This window comes from Aythya ferina (genome assembly GCF_964211825.1).
Source record: "Aythya ferina genome assembly, chromosome: 8".
Lineage (NCBI taxonomy): Eukaryota > Metazoa > Chordata > Aves > Anseriformes > Anatidae > Aythya > Aythya ferina.
The window spans coordinates 8,349,546-8,367,524 of record NC_140304.1 but is presented as its reverse complement, the minus strand read 5'-3'; the positions used below and the strand labels follow the sequence as shown (position 1 = coordinate 8,367,524).

General features: G+C 35.1%; 1 protein-coding gene across 4 annotated transcripts in view; it reads right to left on the bottom strand.

The window, feature by feature from the left end:
- Positions 1 to 17,979, bottom strand: part of DENND1B (DENN domain containing 1B) — a 163,039-nt gene that overhangs the window by 72,570 nt on the left and 72,490 nt on the right. For 3 of the 4 annotated variants that reach the window (XM_084528130.1, XM_084528132.1, XM_084528131.1), the window contains exons 6-10: positions 12,615 to 12,684; positions 11,327 to 11,407; positions 8,884 to 8,943; positions 6,954 to 7,007; positions 4,074 to 4,184 (exon numbers count right to left, since the gene is read on the bottom strand). In XM_084528130.1, the coding sequence (XP_084384256.1) occupies positions 4,074 to 4,184; positions 6,954 to 7,007; positions 8,884 to 8,943; positions 11,327 to 11,407; positions 12,615 to 12,684 (376 nt within the window). The remainder of the gene's footprint in view (positions 1 to 4,073; positions 4,185 to 6,953; positions 7,008 to 8,883; positions 8,944 to 11,326; positions 11,408 to 12,614; positions 12,685 to 17,979) is intronic. The other variant, XM_084528133.1, reaches the window with a different exon arrangement.

The following is a 17,979-nucleotide window of genomic DNA, read 5'->3' as shown; positions in this document are numbered from 1 at the left end:
TATGGTATGATGTTCTGGTAGACTACCACAGCAGGTGCACTTGGGGCCTCAACATCTAGGGCCTGCCTCCAGCATGCATAAAATCAATGCTGTAGTTCAGCCTTCCTGCAAAAGCCTTCCCCGGCACTTTAATAATTGATAGTAGATTGAATTAAAAAATTATTTGTACTGAAACTCTTACAGCTCCATGCAACTAACAAGAATACATGCAGATGTTGTGATGGGTGCTGTGTAAGAATATATAGTATGACATTTACAAAGGTCTTCCTTTTACAGTTGAAGTGAAACAATGAACAGCCACCTCTGTGAATAAATCAATTCCTTTGTTTCATTCATTTATTCCAAAGTCATACGATTTGTTTCTCTATTATAGTTTACTGTTCAAAAGCAGAAATGGTAATTTTTGCTACAAACAGATCTTACAGAACATAGTCCTCAGGCTAGCTGAATCTATCTCACTGTAACATTAAGCCTCTAGCAAGCTGTGAGGTTGGTGATAATCACATTATTAAAGTGGTTGGAAAGTCAAGCTAATAAAAGAATCAACAGTTAGGGCAAATAATGACCCAGAAGCTATGACAGAAAGGAGCAGTGGAAAGTTTCCACTTATATCTTTGTAGTAATTGGTATGGCAAGTAGACCAAGATGTCCACCAAAGGAGTTTTTAAGTGGGGTATAAACATAGAAAATCAGTTCAAAGAAAGATGTAAAGAATACATAGTGATTGTAAATGTGAGAAGATGCATGCTTGGCTGAAATAAAATATAAGCTGAAAATTGAATCAGAGCACCTCTAGATAAATTGATAAATTGATTATCTTTTGTTTTAATTAAAAACACTGTACAACAGCTGAAAATGGTAAATTATTTCTGTTTCTCCTTCTTCCAATAAAGTAAACCTTTTTAAATATAGCATTCATTTTCTCCCTGCACTGATATACTTCAATATAATGAAAGCATGAAATTCATAAGACAGAGATGTCAGACTTAAATATGGTTTTCTACTCTTCCCCTCCCTGCCCACCCCACTCCCTCAAGAACAGTGAGGAGAAACTAAGCAAGGCCTTGAATTATGCCTTTTTTCTTTCTTTTCTTTTTTTTTGTTATCAGTCACTGCCCTGAGATAGTGAACCGAAACAGAGCTGATAACTGGAAGGTGACATCACAGCCCAGTCTTCGTGAACTGACATAAACACTTGGTATTCAGTTAGCCCCAAAGATAAGGCACAACTCCCTTAACAGAAACTTGTACTTGAGAGCACCGTTTTTGAAATAATTATCTTTCTAAGTATCAAGCTGCAATTTAGGAATATTAAATTGCATCTCTTGCAACACAGAGTACCAGCCTGCTGTGTTTTGTACCCACAATAGCAAAACAGCATAAAGCTAGCACACATCAATGTTCACATATACTCCATTTGCTTATTTGTATTATATTAAGCATTCCAACATTTTGAAGAAGAAATATCTTGTGACAAAAAACCATATTTAATCCTTCTTGGCTATTTAATTGAATTCTTCACTAAGAAGAGATTAATTTGCTTTTTAAATTATATTGTTCTGTAAAGAGGCAAGCCTAGCATAGTTCTTGGTCTGTGTATGAAAGAGTTTAGTACCTTCTCACTGAAGCTCCTGACAAGCCAGCTATACTCTTGTTTGACCATACCTCACTAGTGTAAGGGAAAATTTACCAAGTGCTATGTGGAAAAATGCTACATGACACAGCAGTAACTTCATTTAACTATACCTTACGTAATGTTAGCACACTAAAAACAGAAGGAAGTGAAATCGATGTGCTCTCTGTATTCAGACTTGGTCTGCTGTCTACTACTCACACTTAGAGCTTGGTGACATCTCTCAGGACATCCAAATGGTATTATGGAAGTCTGTTATCACTACCTGCCCTTGTCCAGGAGATTAATATAAATTATTTTCAGTGATGACTATTACTTCATGAAAAGATTTGGAATAAACAGCTGAATTCTAAACGAAATGAAAGTTTCTCACAAAGATTGTATTACATCTGTTAATCTGTAATTGTTTCTAAATAGTTTGGAATCTGACCATGGAAATAAGGTAGTCTGCATCAGCACAGTGTAATTCTGTCTCTCCTCTTGTCATATCATAGCAACAGAGACCAGCTGAGATGCTGAGCCTAACAAAAACAAGTCTTAAGAGGATCCAAATGTAGGCTGAGAATATGATTGCAAATCCTGTGAGGCAGACTGACGCATGCCCACCTACAGAACCAATCTTCCACAGGCACAGACCTGCCATCGCGATTCCTATTTCCTCACTACCGGAGCAGTAAAAGAGGTTTGACTGGGGCATCATTACAGTTGAAGGTTTTTTACGGGGTATTTTGTCTTTCATTTTTTTAATACCAAGCTGTGTCCCAAACTGGCAAACTGGGAAAAAAATTCAATTCCATGCTTTTGCCACATTGCCACAAGTTCTCCTAAGGGCTTTTCCTTGAAATTGTCTTTGCCCACTGGATATTATTGTATTGTAAAGCCTAAATTTTCCACTAGACGGTTCCACAGAAAAAAAAAGAAAAAGAATATGGAAATTTCATAAAATAGAGTAAAATCTTTGGTGCCTAATAAAATACATCATAGCCCAGTAATTTGAAGACTGATTATATTCATTCACGCGCTGCTTTTTAGGTTTTATAGTTGATCATTTGGCCTCTGCTTATATGACCCAGGTTTCCTTCATTCTCTAATTATCACAGACTTACTTAGTTCCATATTCTGCAAATCACCACATGGTGAGGTACTGGCCTTGTGCATCCCCTCACTACAACAGTGATTACAGATTGAGGGACCTAACATTGTGGTGTTTTGGAAAAAATAATAAAATAATAAAATAAAATAAAATAAAATAAAATAAAATAAAATAAAATAAAATAAAATAAAATAAAATAAAATAAAATAAAATAAAATAAAATAAAATAAAATAAAATAAAATAGTTATACAACTCAAAAGAATTTAAAGTGATTTTATCTACTATAAGTAGTCCAAAAATTTTCACTCCTTATATACACACACACCACACATATATATTGGAAATTAGCACCTGCAAGTTTTTGAAAATGTTAGTTTTTAGTACTATATCCAACCTTGTCCCTGTGTATTGAAAATAACTGTTCATTTATTTGGTAGAAGAATGAGCCATGTTCAGGAAAAGAACATTGACTTTCCACAACAGAAACAGTATTAAACAACATGTTTTATGAGATACTTTTGAAAGATATAAATTACAGTATTTTTAACGACTGAGCACAACAGGTTAAGGATTGTGTACCAGTATACTCTATGACAAAAGTTGGTTATAAAGTGACAGTCTCATAGTAATGCAAAGTATATTCTTGTGAATATATTCAAAATACAGGGTATTTTAAAGCCACATAAGACTCTGCAAATAGTAAAACAGAATAATGCCTGAATATTTAGATATACTTTCAAAATGAAATGCAACACTCTTATTAAGCCTAAAGCAGGCATTAAAAAAAAAATGTGGACAGTACCCTCAAACCTTTAATAAAAAAAAAAAAAAAAAAAAAAAAAAGCAGCAGCAGTTATTTCGAGTTGTACGCTATTATAAGTCTGAAGAGCTGCTCCAAATCAGAGCTATTACAGTATGCACTCCCAAACCACTCTAACAAAGATGAATCCACCTATTACCAGGTTAGGATAGCAGCTATTATTATGCCCCCTTGATTTCTTTCAAGTAGCTCCAATGGAATAAGCCACAAGTGAATAATAAAGATCTTATAATAGCCCTTAAGAATTCTTTTTAGGTTAGAAGGCACAGAAATGAACTCAGGAGAGTTAAAGAACTCTCATCTCCTGATAAGAAAAATAATTAACCTGACTTAATGTATCTGAGTAGGTCTTATATAAATCAGACTTTTGTACTTCAAGAGCCAGACTAAAACCATATATCAGAAAAGTATGTAGATATTGTCTTATAAGTACACATGGAACATATCTAAAACCACAAAGGTCTGTAGGTCATTTTGTGAAATGTTCAATATATTCTACTTAAAAGGAGATGTGTGAAGTACTTACAGTGCTTAGTTTGCTAGAGGTAATAATGATTCTTCTCTCATGCAACATACTGGCATAAAGTTGCAGCATGTTGTTCACATCCACAGCAACAAAATATTCAGTAAGGTTTCTCTGTTAAAATAAAGAAGATGTTAACAATATAGCAACACTGTTGGCTAAGTGGAACATTCACATGTTATTTACAAAAATTTTGACCAATTAGTAGAATTAGTAGGTTTAAATAAAACCATATATATATATATATTAAAAATATGACTTTGCATTAAAATTTAAATGCTCTAAAAATAATTGACTGAGTGTTAAAACCAATGGAAAACTAACTTTGGTGTAAGTTATTATTATTTTGCTTATTTGATTATGCTTCTGTATTACAATTTATATTATTTCTGAATCTGAAGAAATAAGAAATACATATCAGTAGCCACATATGCTATTAAGATAACCATTACTTCAACCCAGGAAGAGATCCCCCACCACAGCAATAACTGTTCTATCATAGTTATGAGAATAAAACTGTAGTATTTTTGCCTGCTCTCCTGAAGTCAACACATTTTATTCTACTTCAAGTCCAGCAAACCAGCTTGCTGGGAGGGGAAAAAAAAATGGCAACAACAACCCAAAGCCCTGTTAGAAGGTATTGGGTCTACCTCTATGGGGTTTAATGAAAAGTAAAGCCACCAGCACCTCTTATTCACAGTTCAAACACAGAGGTGGTGTCGACACAGGGCAGCACGGGATTACAGCCCCAAAAACCAGCGTGGGTACGATGAGCAGGGTCAAGGCAAGAGGGGAGAGTGAGCACTCCTGTGCCACAGGGCCGGGAGGCGGCTGTGGCCTGCAGCACCCCCGGCTCGCTGCCCTCCACGGTCGGGATTGCAGCGTGGATCTGAGCTGCTGCTGAGCAGCTGCCCTGCTGGATCCATACAAAGAGGGACTGAGGCAAAACCTAGCCTTAGTGAAAGGCTGGGTGATGATCAGAACATTGACCTCCTTTCTGGATGCATTTCAATATTAAGTGAAAAAGTTACTGAAAAGAAATGACAGAAGATCCAATGACTGAACCGGTTTCACATAAATTCACAAATGGATTATTAATTCAAAGCCATGGAGTACAGAGTTATTCTTGGTCCGTGCCGCATAAACTTTTGGAAGAGATGAAAGCGAGAGCTTTAACGCTACAAACACAGCATTTAGAAAGAAACTGTGGTCCTTCAAGTGCTACCTTTAACTGATTGTCAGCGGCTGATGCACCACAATAATTTGAGTCCAACTTATCTAGGACACCTTTTAACATTTTAGTTGATAATGATATGCTGATTCTGTGTTGCAAAAGCTGTGGTAAAAAAGTCTGCAATCTTGTACGGACCAATGTGGCTTTGGGAGGCAGTCAGTTAGTTATTTCTGCATTACAGCTGTAAAGTTACTGCTCCTCAAGTTTGTGAAACTTACAACAAAGAACAAGGAAAAGCCATTTTACTACTGATTTACTATAATTACCACATCTCAACTGCCTACTTGTCCTACCCTCCGTTAGTATCAATTAATTTTGATCATTCTGGAAGGATGGGACTTCCATAAGCAGAGTACAAAATAAGTATAGGAAAGCAGCTTGATATTTACTTTTCCTTTCTCCCACAGAATCAGCAGAATAAATCCACAGCAACACCATTGTAATATCTTCGATCAGCCAGAGACTCAAAGTGAAACTTTCCCCCATTTTCTTCAAGATGAACATATAAAACAACTCCTAATCCCCAAAGCTATGCTTTAGTAGAAGCCCACATAATGAGTTTGAATAAGAGATTTTTTACACATAGAAGAATTCAGTCTATGGGGTGAAACCAATGAAAATAAACAGCTGCAAATGAATCCCTGTCCTGCCCCAAGAGCCCTTGCAATATGGGTCCTCTCTTCTCAATCCAGCACCTTCCTGTAGTTGTCTGGGTTGCAACAGAGGCCACGCATCTCCACTCAGCCCAAGCCTGAGCTGCCCCCTCCTCGCTGCTAGGTGCAGCCTCATGCTCCTCTCGGGTTTGGGTTTTCCCAGCCTGTCCTCACGTGGCTCCTCTGCTGCCCTTCCCTGCCTGTCCCACCTGCACCCCAGGGACAGTGTGGTGCTGTACCACGGCGACCCCATCACAGCTACCGAACCATTTAGCTTTTGGGAGGAAGTCACTGCGTCCAAGTGTAAAAATGCAAATCTAGATAACCATATTCAATTCCAGACAATGCAAAACTGGAAAAGCAGAAAGTTGGATAACACCTAATTAAGTAGCTTCTACCTAAACACACTATAGAGGACAGGGTTTGACATTTTGCATTTGGAATCTGCTGGCAGCACCATCGAGGATTTATCAGCCACCGAATGCAAATCTTCATTAAAAAAGTAACAATAATACCTGTGACTGGTGTATGGTTACCACCCAAATGCAAGCAGGTACAGTGTGTTTTCAGAAAGCCAGAAACCATGCCTTCTTACACAAAAAAAATAAACTGCATGTCTTGATAGATGAATTTGCAGCTTAGTAATGCACTGTTTAAAGGGCAGGTATTCAAACAACACTAGCTGCAGAATATGTTTTAGTAGTAGAATATGTTTTGCATATATAATCCTCATAAATGCAAACAAACAGTAGCTATGAACAAAAGGCAGACATAGTGGTGCTCTAAAATACCCTGTATAATGCTTTCATATTGGTTAACAATGAATGAAACAGTAACCTTACTAGCTAAAGGTTATAATAATATACATTAATCATATTCTGAAAACAGTCCTAGAAAAAAAATAAATCTCCTATTGATAAAAGCAGAGTTCAGCCCTATCCACAGAATGAGATTTATACTTCTCCTAAATATTTAAAAAAGAAACTGCATACTTACGCTTTCAGGGATTGTTGGCAATCCAGTTATATCAGGAGTAATGAAATACGAGTGCTAATCAATGGGGAAAAATAATTAATAATTTATGTACACAGCAAACAAAAAAATATTTCTTTAAAAATCCAGCATTCCAGCATTTAGGATTTCCAACCCCATCATTGTTTAAGCAAATAGCCATTTTTCCAACAGTATTCTTACCACTACTAGACAAAGAATTAAGCAGACCAGAACATGAAATGACAATCTCTAGGTTAGCATAGCAGACAAACCAAGGGAACAAATCACTGTGCTGCAGTTTTGAAATAACACTAAAATTAAAACAGCTTTAAATGTTAAGTCAAGCCTGAGAACAGCATTGATTAGCTTAAGCATTGATTTTAAAGTTGCAAATACAAAAAAAAAATGTTAACGGACAAAATGTAAATTTAGAATGGGTAAGAAAAAATCATTTACATAAAAATTAAATAGAATAGAAATATTATTACTAAATATATGTTCTTATCTCTTTCCAAACATCTTTGAATCAAAAATGTGCTAACAGAAATCCAAGGTCTGACAGCTTGACATTCCACAATCTTTTATGAAATACATTAGTAATTTTAGAATCTTAGTTTGAGGCCATTCAGAATGTAAATATAAAATAGATTAAACTGAAAACAGATGTAATTTAAATTATTCTCATTAATCCAGTGCTCTTAGTAGCTATCAAACATGGATTTAGTTCAGTAATTTTAAGACGTTTTTGCATAATTAGTCTAAATCTTGAAGGACAAAAAACCTTAAGTGCATACTAAGCAAATGTGATAATTATTGAATTTTTATCTTCTGTTACTTTTAATGTTTTTTTTTCATTTTTCTTGATCTGTTTTCCTTAAGCTGTGCACTGCTGTATGACGATTTTTAACACAAACAGTCCATTTTCAAGTCAAACTTGAAAAGCATACACTAAAACATTAAGTAAGATATTGTGTCTTTTGTTCAAGCAAGAAAAAAATGTATTTATTAATTCTATCAACTCTGTGTAGGAGGCTCTTATTAAACCAGCTTGATGCATTTAATCTAAAACTTTCTCCACAGGAAAAAAAAAAAAAAGTCTTCTGGCAAGAGTTAAATAAAAAGTAATAGTAAAAAAAATAAAAAAGACTGGTTTAAAAAAGGCATCCCATAAACATCATAGCATTTGCACAATTAATATTCCAATATATTGTTTTGCTTCAACAGAGAAAAAACATTTATGACTTTTTTCTCTAGTCAGGAATAGGAGAATATTCAGATTAATGCAATGCTTACATTCTTAATAAGTCTGGTGAAAACAGAAAATTATTTCCTATATATAATAAGGTCACAGAAAATTTAACAAAAGATTTTCTGAGTAATTAATTTAATAACTTTGAAAAGCAATTACTTATAATTAACAAAGTAGTAATATTTCACTCATTAAACAGAAAAGGAAGTTAGAACTATGAGAGGCAAAGAGGCATTACTGCAGTCATTAAGAGTCATAAAGCAGCAAAAATAACGTGGTATGGAGTCCTTGCACATCTTTGTGAACTCCCTTAGGAAGTATGACTTTGGAAGAGATACTGTATTAACAGCTGCTGTCCTGTAAAAAGTTTTCTGAAAAAGGGACACTAGAAAATTCAAGTTTTGTTCATCAGTTTAAGAGTTTGATGTTGGCTGTGGGTTTTTTGATGAAAGGATTACGACACACACATAGCTCTGAAATTAGACTGATTTAAACAGAATAGGTACGTTAATATTAGGTACGTTAATAATAGGTACGTTAATATACTGCTTTTCTAGGCTATAGACAACAGCAAAATTTCCCAAAGGACAGGTATAAATAAGCCTGAAATCAAAAGAGATACCCTATAGCAAGTAATTATTTCTTTAATTGCAATAGGTTTTAGATAGCGCCTTTTAAACTCACCGATACAAGACAAGGCTGTTTTTTCAAAACTTGCTGACTTGCAAAAATCATCTCTTGGTTCTTAGGCAACATGAGAGAAACATTGAACAATTGACTTTTTAGCTTTTCAACAAATAGACCAAAGCTGACTCTACTGTTTTCCAAGTTGAAAATATTGGCTGAAAATATGTTTTATTTTTTATATTTCTCCCCTATTTGAATTCAGACTTGACTTAGCTAGCTTTTCCAACAAAAGAAAAAGCACTTGTACTGGCCCTCCATGGGTAAAATAAAAGTGAACCAAATGATATTTAAGCTCTGGTTTCATTGCAAATCTCAGCTGCAGAGTATTTGTTACTAAGAATGCACAGTGAGAAGAGAACATGGTCCTCAACTGGACCAAGTCATTTTGGTGTCCTCCTTAGCAAGAATTACTGGGAAATACCATGTATCCAGATACCGGTACAATCATGCATAACTTATGCATGACTATATACACGTAATCGTAACTACTATTGTGGTCTGCTATTTAAACCCCACTTCAATGTCCAGGAGCCTTACCCTGCATATCTGAGTAAATGGGAAGGAATAATCTTTTTAATTCTGCGTCATGAAATTTGAACTAGACTCATCCCAGCACAATGAAAGGCAACCTCATGGTGTCATTTCTACAATTATTTTTCAGACCAGAGCTTCTTTTTAAGTCTATTACCACTGACTGTTCCAGTCTACCCTATTTATCCAATATACAAGGAGACAGATAGGGACGTCAATATAAAAAGTAGACACAGAAAGTTAGAATTGCCAGTGGCCATAAAGATTTCCCTACTCCCTGCAGCACTGAGCATTATGAAAACACAGATGCCTGTAGATCAAAAAAAAAACCATTCTGTTTCAGGGTAATCTACTCCTTCCTGCTCTTCCCTGTCTGAACCTACGGTATTTGCTCAACTGTACCTGCAGCCAAGTATTTGGCAAAGGGCCTGCATTTAGATGATCATTGTTCAGTTAAAAAGATTACAAAAGTCTTTAATGGAACAAACTACTGGGAACAAGAGACAGGTGAGAGAAAAAAATAAAAATCAAACATTACATAATATAGATACAACCAGCAAGCACGAACTCTACTGCAAGCAATTTGTCATCCCAGCATTGCCAGCTGTATCCACCACAACCTCCAAGGCTCACCACAACATTCATTCTGAGGTAGGCAAGCTCTATGCAAGATGAAACGCACACTGACAGTAGTAGGCAGCAACACTTTGCAAGAAATGAAAGAAAAATAATCTTTAAAATTTCTCTATGTCAAACCAGAACACAGGAGAATTTTCAAAGCATGTTATAAAATATTTCAGGGTTGCCAAATTAGAATTGGTTATAACACAGCAATTAACAATGGCAAAATAGTATTTGGTATACTGAAGGGCGCTATAGACTAGTATAAAATGATATTTTGTAGTTCTGAAAACAAAAAATTAATTTCTGTTACTTTCTGAAAATTAACCTAAAAACAGTATGACAGCAACAACAACAACAACAACAACAACAAAAAAATAATCTGTAGCTTTAAAACCAAGTATATTGTTTTGGTGAAAGACAGCACACAAGACTGGAAGGACTTCTAAATACAAATATTGGATTAGTACTGGTCAAGGAAGAAAAATACAGACTCTACAGACTAGAAAAAATGGAATAGCAAGGAAACTTAAATCTGAAAGATTAAAATAAAAGCAGCACTGTTTTAAGCAGCAAGGGTAAGCAACTACTGGCAGTGGAAGCCTCTCCATTTCATATATGCCCTCCTAAGAGGGCCAAACAGCTTTCTAAAGTCTGCTCCTACTTAAGTACAGGGCTCAATTCTAAATTAAATGGATTACAAGTAACAGGAAATGTCAAAATAAATAATCTAATGATCTTTCAGTATGTAAGGGAAGACTTTATAAAAATCACTTCTGTGTCTTGCAACTTGATAGCTCAAATGAGTCGTAGTTATTTGTGCACATTTACTTGTGTGTGCAGTCATTCTGGAAGATGGGAAAGAAGCCAGCTTGCATAGATTTGTGTCCAGTCTTATAAGTCTACCTACTCAGACATGGGAAGCAACAACACAAATTCTGTTTTTTTATGATTCACTGCAAGAGAAACCAAAATTATCTACATGAAACAGCTGGAAGCACAAAAAGTAGTTCCAGCACTGCCAGACCCCGCTGCTATTTACTTTCTCTTCCATAGAGCAAAACTCAATTTTTTGCTTCTTTATGACTGACTTTAAGAGAACTACTTCAGACAGAGACAAATTCTACTCTGCATAGGACAGATGAAAGGTTAAAAAGGCTGTCCAAGCCAGTCAACTATAGGAAGCAATATAAGTTTACTGTTTACAAAGGTGGTTTTTTTTTGTTTCAACCATAGCTATTACTTTGTAGCAGACAACAGAAGTAGGAATAATACAGAGAATACTTACCACACTTAGACTGACTAAAGCATTTGCCTTTGGCACAGGATGGCTATACAGTGATTTCAACAAATCATTTGAGTCATTTTCCTATAGGGAATATTTTTTAAAGGTGATTAATTGTCATATAATACAGAATAATTACCATTTACAGTACATCAAGCTATATATAGATGAGAATATATATATTTATTTAATGAATTTACATTACAACAAAAATACTTCCGTACACCACTAAAGCTTTCTGACTCATCAAAACAATTTCCTCAGCATATAGCACAACAAACTTAACCTGGCATCTTAAATTGGTTGTAGTAATAACTGCAATGCCAGAACTACTGATCACGAAGCACAGGAGAAAATGATTCCTACCCCAAAATTCTGCCAAATACAACCTTAATAACCATTTTACTGTTAGGGCCAAAGATAAAAGTTCCATTTAAAGATTCAGTAAACCATTCATGAAACCATAAATAGAGAATACATTTAACTAACCCAACTAACACCTAACTTTCCTACTGCATTTTCATTTTACATAAAAAAGTCATCATATAGTGCATTTGCTATAATGCACCATAATTGCTTAATGTACAGTTCATCTATTCTTGAAACGTCATCTTTTCCAATCTACAGCATAAAGTCAACTACTGATGCCCCCCTCTCCTCCTCCCGAATTACAATCTATTACTTTAATATAGTTAAGGTAGAAAGGTATGGGTTTAATGTTCTCAGTGAAACAGATGCCAATGTTTCCCTTCCCGTGTAATCCTGGAATATGTCTAATTGCTCATGAATATGCAAACTAAACTATCAGGATTCTTCACCAAATGTTGCAAGCAATTTTGTCTTGCTAGTTGAGATGACAGAATTACGAGAGGTAGTTCTTAGTGAATATGAAGGGTGAAACAGTACATCATATTTTATGCAGTTCTGAAAAAAAGTGTTTGTAACTGATAATCAGATAGTTCTGGAGATCTACAGTTTACAATCAATACATCATACAGTTCTCCAGTGATGTGACACTTTGCTCACACTTCATCCAGGACTTGTTTATGCTAAGACTGACACTTTATAAAGGTAGATTCTCAGCAGCTTTTTAAGATTAATGTGGTATTCAAGCGATAGGGGTGGTTGTACATTCAGATTGTTTGAATTTCAATACAATGAATTTAACGACCTGCTTCTGAATGTTACTAAAAAGATTTAAAGAGTGTAGAATCCCTTTATAGCACTTGAAATAGTGACTATTATTACAAGGAAAATCTTTAACACAAAGAATCAGAATATGCAAAATTACCTGTTCTTTAGCCAAATAATCTGCCAGGGTATTTAAGAGTTTATAGTATACTTCAAACCAGGGCAGGAAACTAAAAGAGGAAGAAAAAAAAAAAAACATTTGAGTAAATTATTGGTGTATTTTTCCAGTGCTTATGAAATACTACTATAATTAACGTGACTTGTACTTTTTTTCTTTTATTTCTACATACAAATAAAATGCATATAAAACTTTTCTCCGTGAATTTCAATTTGATGGTGCATCACTGACAGACAGTACTGCTAAGCTATATTCTTTACACTGTATCTATTAAACATACACTATTTTGCAAGTCTCTGGTTTTGCTTTGTTTGTTATAAAGCTGATGTCTGAATACTTCAAATGCATTAAGTACACCACTTCACTTTGCACAATAAACTGTACAGCAATTTGAAGTTCCACATAAATGTAGACTACTGGCTCATATTTTTGCTTCTTGTTATTCTAAATGCATAAGAGCTCACTTTAAGCATTGTCAGACAGTTTCAAATCACATTCCCACTACCTTTTAATGTTACAAGTTTCAGTAGCTTTGTTTGCAACTTTATTTGCAGTTTTGAGATGCTGCACTCTGTTGTACCTGGCCAGACTGCCCCAACTGCTGCTTCCTTGAAGACTGAAAACCTTTTTACCTGGGCTGAGCCAGTACCCCATACTTGACAAGTTGTGCACTGCTAAAGAATACCACAGATGTCACATCATAGACAAGAAGATTGGTCTCCCAATAAAGTCATTCCTATACATAGAAGCAAATTCTAAAACTGTGAGCCTTCACCAACAGCTCACAGCACACCAACACATGAGTAATTACCAGACTTCACACAAGTCCACAGCCCATATATGCGCAACATTCCCAATCAGTTAAGCAGAATCCAAGATAAATATAACATAACTGAAGAGCATGAGAAGAGAAACCTAAACACAGTGCCATCATTTCTATTTTTTGTAATCTATTTACAGAATGGTTACCTTTAGCTGAGACATCAACAGAGACAGCATGCTACAGAACCACATAATAACTACTCAAGCATTTGATCCAGAAGTAATAAGACTTTTTTTTTTTTTTTTTTTTTCTCTAAGAATTTTATCACAAATACAAAGGACATTACCATGAATAGTATAATACTAGTTGTTCATGATTTGGCAGGGGTGAATTTTTTTTTATTACATTTTATACCCATACGTAACAATACTACATATTTGGTTGTTGTTCAGCACAGTGTAAATCCATGGACATAATTCCGGTGCATTTTTAAAAACTGTAACGCATGCTGTGGGTATACCTTGAAATGACAAAAATGTACTTCAGGAAACATTAGGCTAATTGCAACTGAGGAGCCCAGTATGCACAACCTAAACGCTTTCCCCTACAGGAAAGGGAAAGCTGCTAGGGGTTGGTTCAGAAGCCAAGGCTACTCCTGCCCAGTGAGCAGAGTGAAGAGTGAAGAGCAGAGTGTTTTTTTCTAACAGCTCTGTTCTCAGTAAGCAGATGCCCAGGCTTTAGAAATAGACTCCAGTTCTTACAGCAGAGAAAGAGAACAGCAGAAATCTGATTTGGCAACATGGTTATAGTTAAGCATTTTATAGCAGTCTGACTCTGCTATCTTTATAAATGCCTAACTCCTGGTTCTTTAAAAATATATATAATAATCACCATCATCAGAACCATCACAAATTTACTCTTGCAAATGCAAACGAACACAGAGGCAACATCTTTAAGCCAGTGCATTAATATCTTTATCACACATTACCATACACTGTACTGGCTAATTATTGAAAGTTGATCAATCTCTTTAAGCTCACAGACATTTCTAATACTTGGTATTGTTGACAGGAGTTCAAGTGTGACATTACTGCATCTGCTTTTCAGAATATTTGTATATAATCATAACATTTACTTCACGTGGCCACTTACTGCTTATGGGCCTGCTACACACCCCTGTGAAATACTCACTGCAACAGCTCCTAAATCAACTCATCTTGGAGTTATACTCCAGCTCAGACTCCTGTTCTATTACCTTCCGGAATCACATTAACTTTATCTTGGACAGGAAAATAAAACTGCAGAAGTCAGATCCACCAAACAATTCTATCAGTTTCGAACTGCAGCAGAGGTCAGGACACAGTTCAAGCGTTTTGTCCAAGGTACAAGGTTTAAATTGCAAAATACTTTCATAACACTGGACACAAGTAGTTGACGTTATCTAAAAACTTTCCAGTGTTTTGCCATGACCTCAGCAGTAGCAGTCTATATTACCCAAGCATATTTCTTTCTGCTGTAGAATATTGTAAAATCTTATCTGATCATTCATTTTTCATAATGAGCATTTATGAACAGCATGCTATAAAAATAAATGCTCCTACTTCGATAAAACATTAACCATATTTCTTTCTTATATCTATGATCTCAGCTCCCCTCTTACTTTGAAAAGAAAAATTAAATGCAAGTTTTAGAATATATGCCCAACAAGGTCAAATTCATTATTTGAAATTAATAAACCTGAGCACAAAGCCAGGGAAGATTTTTCTTTCATACGGTTACACCATGCTGACCAGAGTACTCAATACAAGAACTCTTTCCCTTGGCAAAATCAGGTTGATGATGCACTTCCATGTCTCCATGTAACAAAACCACAAAGAAATACATTGTAAAAACAGACTACTTGAACATCCTTTAAAAATGCCAGTTTCCTTTTTGAGCTGAAAGACTGGGAAAAGAATTGCTTTCAGCCTTATAACCACAGATATGAGGTTAATATAATTTCAACATGCCATTTAAACCTGAAAAATTAAGACCAATCAAAACAAGTGCTCCATTACATTCTATGGCATGAAACCAAAGACCACCAAAATATGTCCTGTTTTTTTCTCCCACGTCTTCAGCTCTTCAAGCATAGTTCAACTGCAAAAGTTTATGCCAATGATTTCAATTATATTGTTTATACTGTAAAAAAAATTATGAAGACCTAATGCAAAGCAAATAAGTTCTTCATATTTTTCTTTTAAGTATTTACTAATTGCTATTATTTCAGTACAACAAAGAATTGCTACATTTGTTGTTTGCAAACAATAAAGCGTGTGTTTGTATGTGTGTACACAATGCATCTCTGCTTTTAAAAGTAAACAAACACAGATTGTGTTTGTTCATAATTCAGACAGCTATCAGTCAGGAGGGATTTCAGATTCTCGACGCAAAGACCAAATATAAGCTCGTTTCATTTTGAAACATCTTCATGGCTGTCAAGCAACATTCTTTTCCTGTTATATCACAGGCTGGTTTTGCAAGCACTTGTATTAATAATCCCATTAACTTATTTGGACTACTCTAGTAAATAGATTTATTCATAGATGAGCATTCCCATGATTTAAGCTTTACATCTTTATCCAGTAAGTATATAGCATTGGATAAAATGCTGTATACGGGACTTGTGTGCGTGACAGAACAGAAGCATTACGGGTAAAGGAATCTTCTCAGCTTGTTGTGTTGGCAAAACTTGCAAAAATTAGTTAATCTTTATTTAGCACAGTAGAACAAGCCTATGTACGGAAAAGTCAAAATATCCAGTGACATCTGTTAAGTTGAGCAACTATTTTTTTCAAGCACGTCAGTACAGAAATGCACTCTCTGCAAAAATGGCTTTAGAATTGCTGAAGTTAATAGAGGAGACCTGTAATATATTACTGCTAACTCAGAACTGTCACACTAACATGTACCTTAACAGTGGATAAAATCAAAATTAAAGTCTGTTTCTAGTAAGACATTACTGTCGCACACATTCATAAAATTATTTGTGATTGTTCTATTTTATAATGAATTAGCTGTCTTAAAAAATGTCAAAAGGTTATCAGTGAAGCCCCTTTGCAGTCGATAAAACTGAGGAACAACAGGGCTTTAATGTATTTGGAAGTGCAAGCTTCAAATAAAAATAATTTAGTTTCTTAAACTACGAAACCATCATTGGTTTATTGAGTGTTGTTTGTTTTTTTTTTTAATTGCACACATTGTCTTTGCAGACTGCATGTTACAACCAGTACTCTTTTGAGAAACAAACATATAAGACAAACATATATCAACTTCATATTCTTATGAAGTTGCCACAAAAGATTATTCCCACAATAAGATAAAATATCAAGACATAAGCCGTATTGTTTTAAAAGACATGTATTTCCTGGTTTAGAATACAGTGGTCTTTATTTAAGAGTACAGCCACTGCCTGTCATGAGAACACGAGCACAAGATATTTCATGGCTAATTAGAAACATACTTAGCATTTTCTTTTAATCCAAATGAGCCACAAGGCAGGAGCTCAGACTTTTATTCAAAGTCACGCATAACCCTTGTTGCAGTAAGTAGACTTCCACCTCACTTGTGCTTCTACTATAGCTCTGATAAAACTTTTACATTCATGAGTCAAAGGTTAAATAAAGGAAAGGAAATGTTTTCTGTCAAATAGTCAGGTAACCACTAACAGTCCTGAACTATCAGCAGGAATCTAACTTCTAGTAATCAAATAAAACTAAGGAAACTGCCTTTCCGTAGCTAAATGTCTAATGTCTAGGGGCTACTTTTCTGTCTGGAAAATTGACACAAAATGTGTAAAATTGAAACATTCTGCTTCTAAGGGATTTGCCTAAAGGAAGAGTGAGAAACCTTCAAGCGTGGTCTGAACTGAAGAACTACAAAGGCTTACCACATAAACCTGTCTTCCTTATTAGAGCATTTCATTTGGAAACGTAGGTGACAATTTTACAGTCGTAAAATTAATGAAACCTAAGACTGAAAATTTTAATGATGCATTTTCCATTTCTCTAGATACATAAGGGCAACCTCAAGATTCCAACAACAGTTTCAAGATTTTAACAAAACAAATTTGAGTCAAATTATCTGAACTTTGTTCTAAAAACATACAAGATAATTCAAAAACAGCTTAACGTAAATTCAGAAAGTATTATTGCTGCTACAAACAGCAGAGATATACAGAAACAATACCCAAAAGATTTAAGTCTCCTCATATTATTCAAAAATGAACATCAATGTTTCTACTGCACCACTTGAAATGTGAGCTGCCAAAATTATTATTTAAATTAGCATATAAAAAGTAAAATTAGAAAAAAAGATCCTGTGTAGTATACGAGTATATTACAATATTCCTGCTGTGGTGCCTCTTGTTCTTAAGGGGCTACACGAGTTCAATAGTTTGTGGAGATGGAAGAGCTGACACAGCGGGATTCACACCGAGAGCTTCACAAAGCAGCCGTGCAGTTTGAGAAAGAAAAACAAACTAACAAAAAGACTTTCAAGGAATCACACACAACTTCTGGAGAAGAATCTGGAGAATGATCCAGA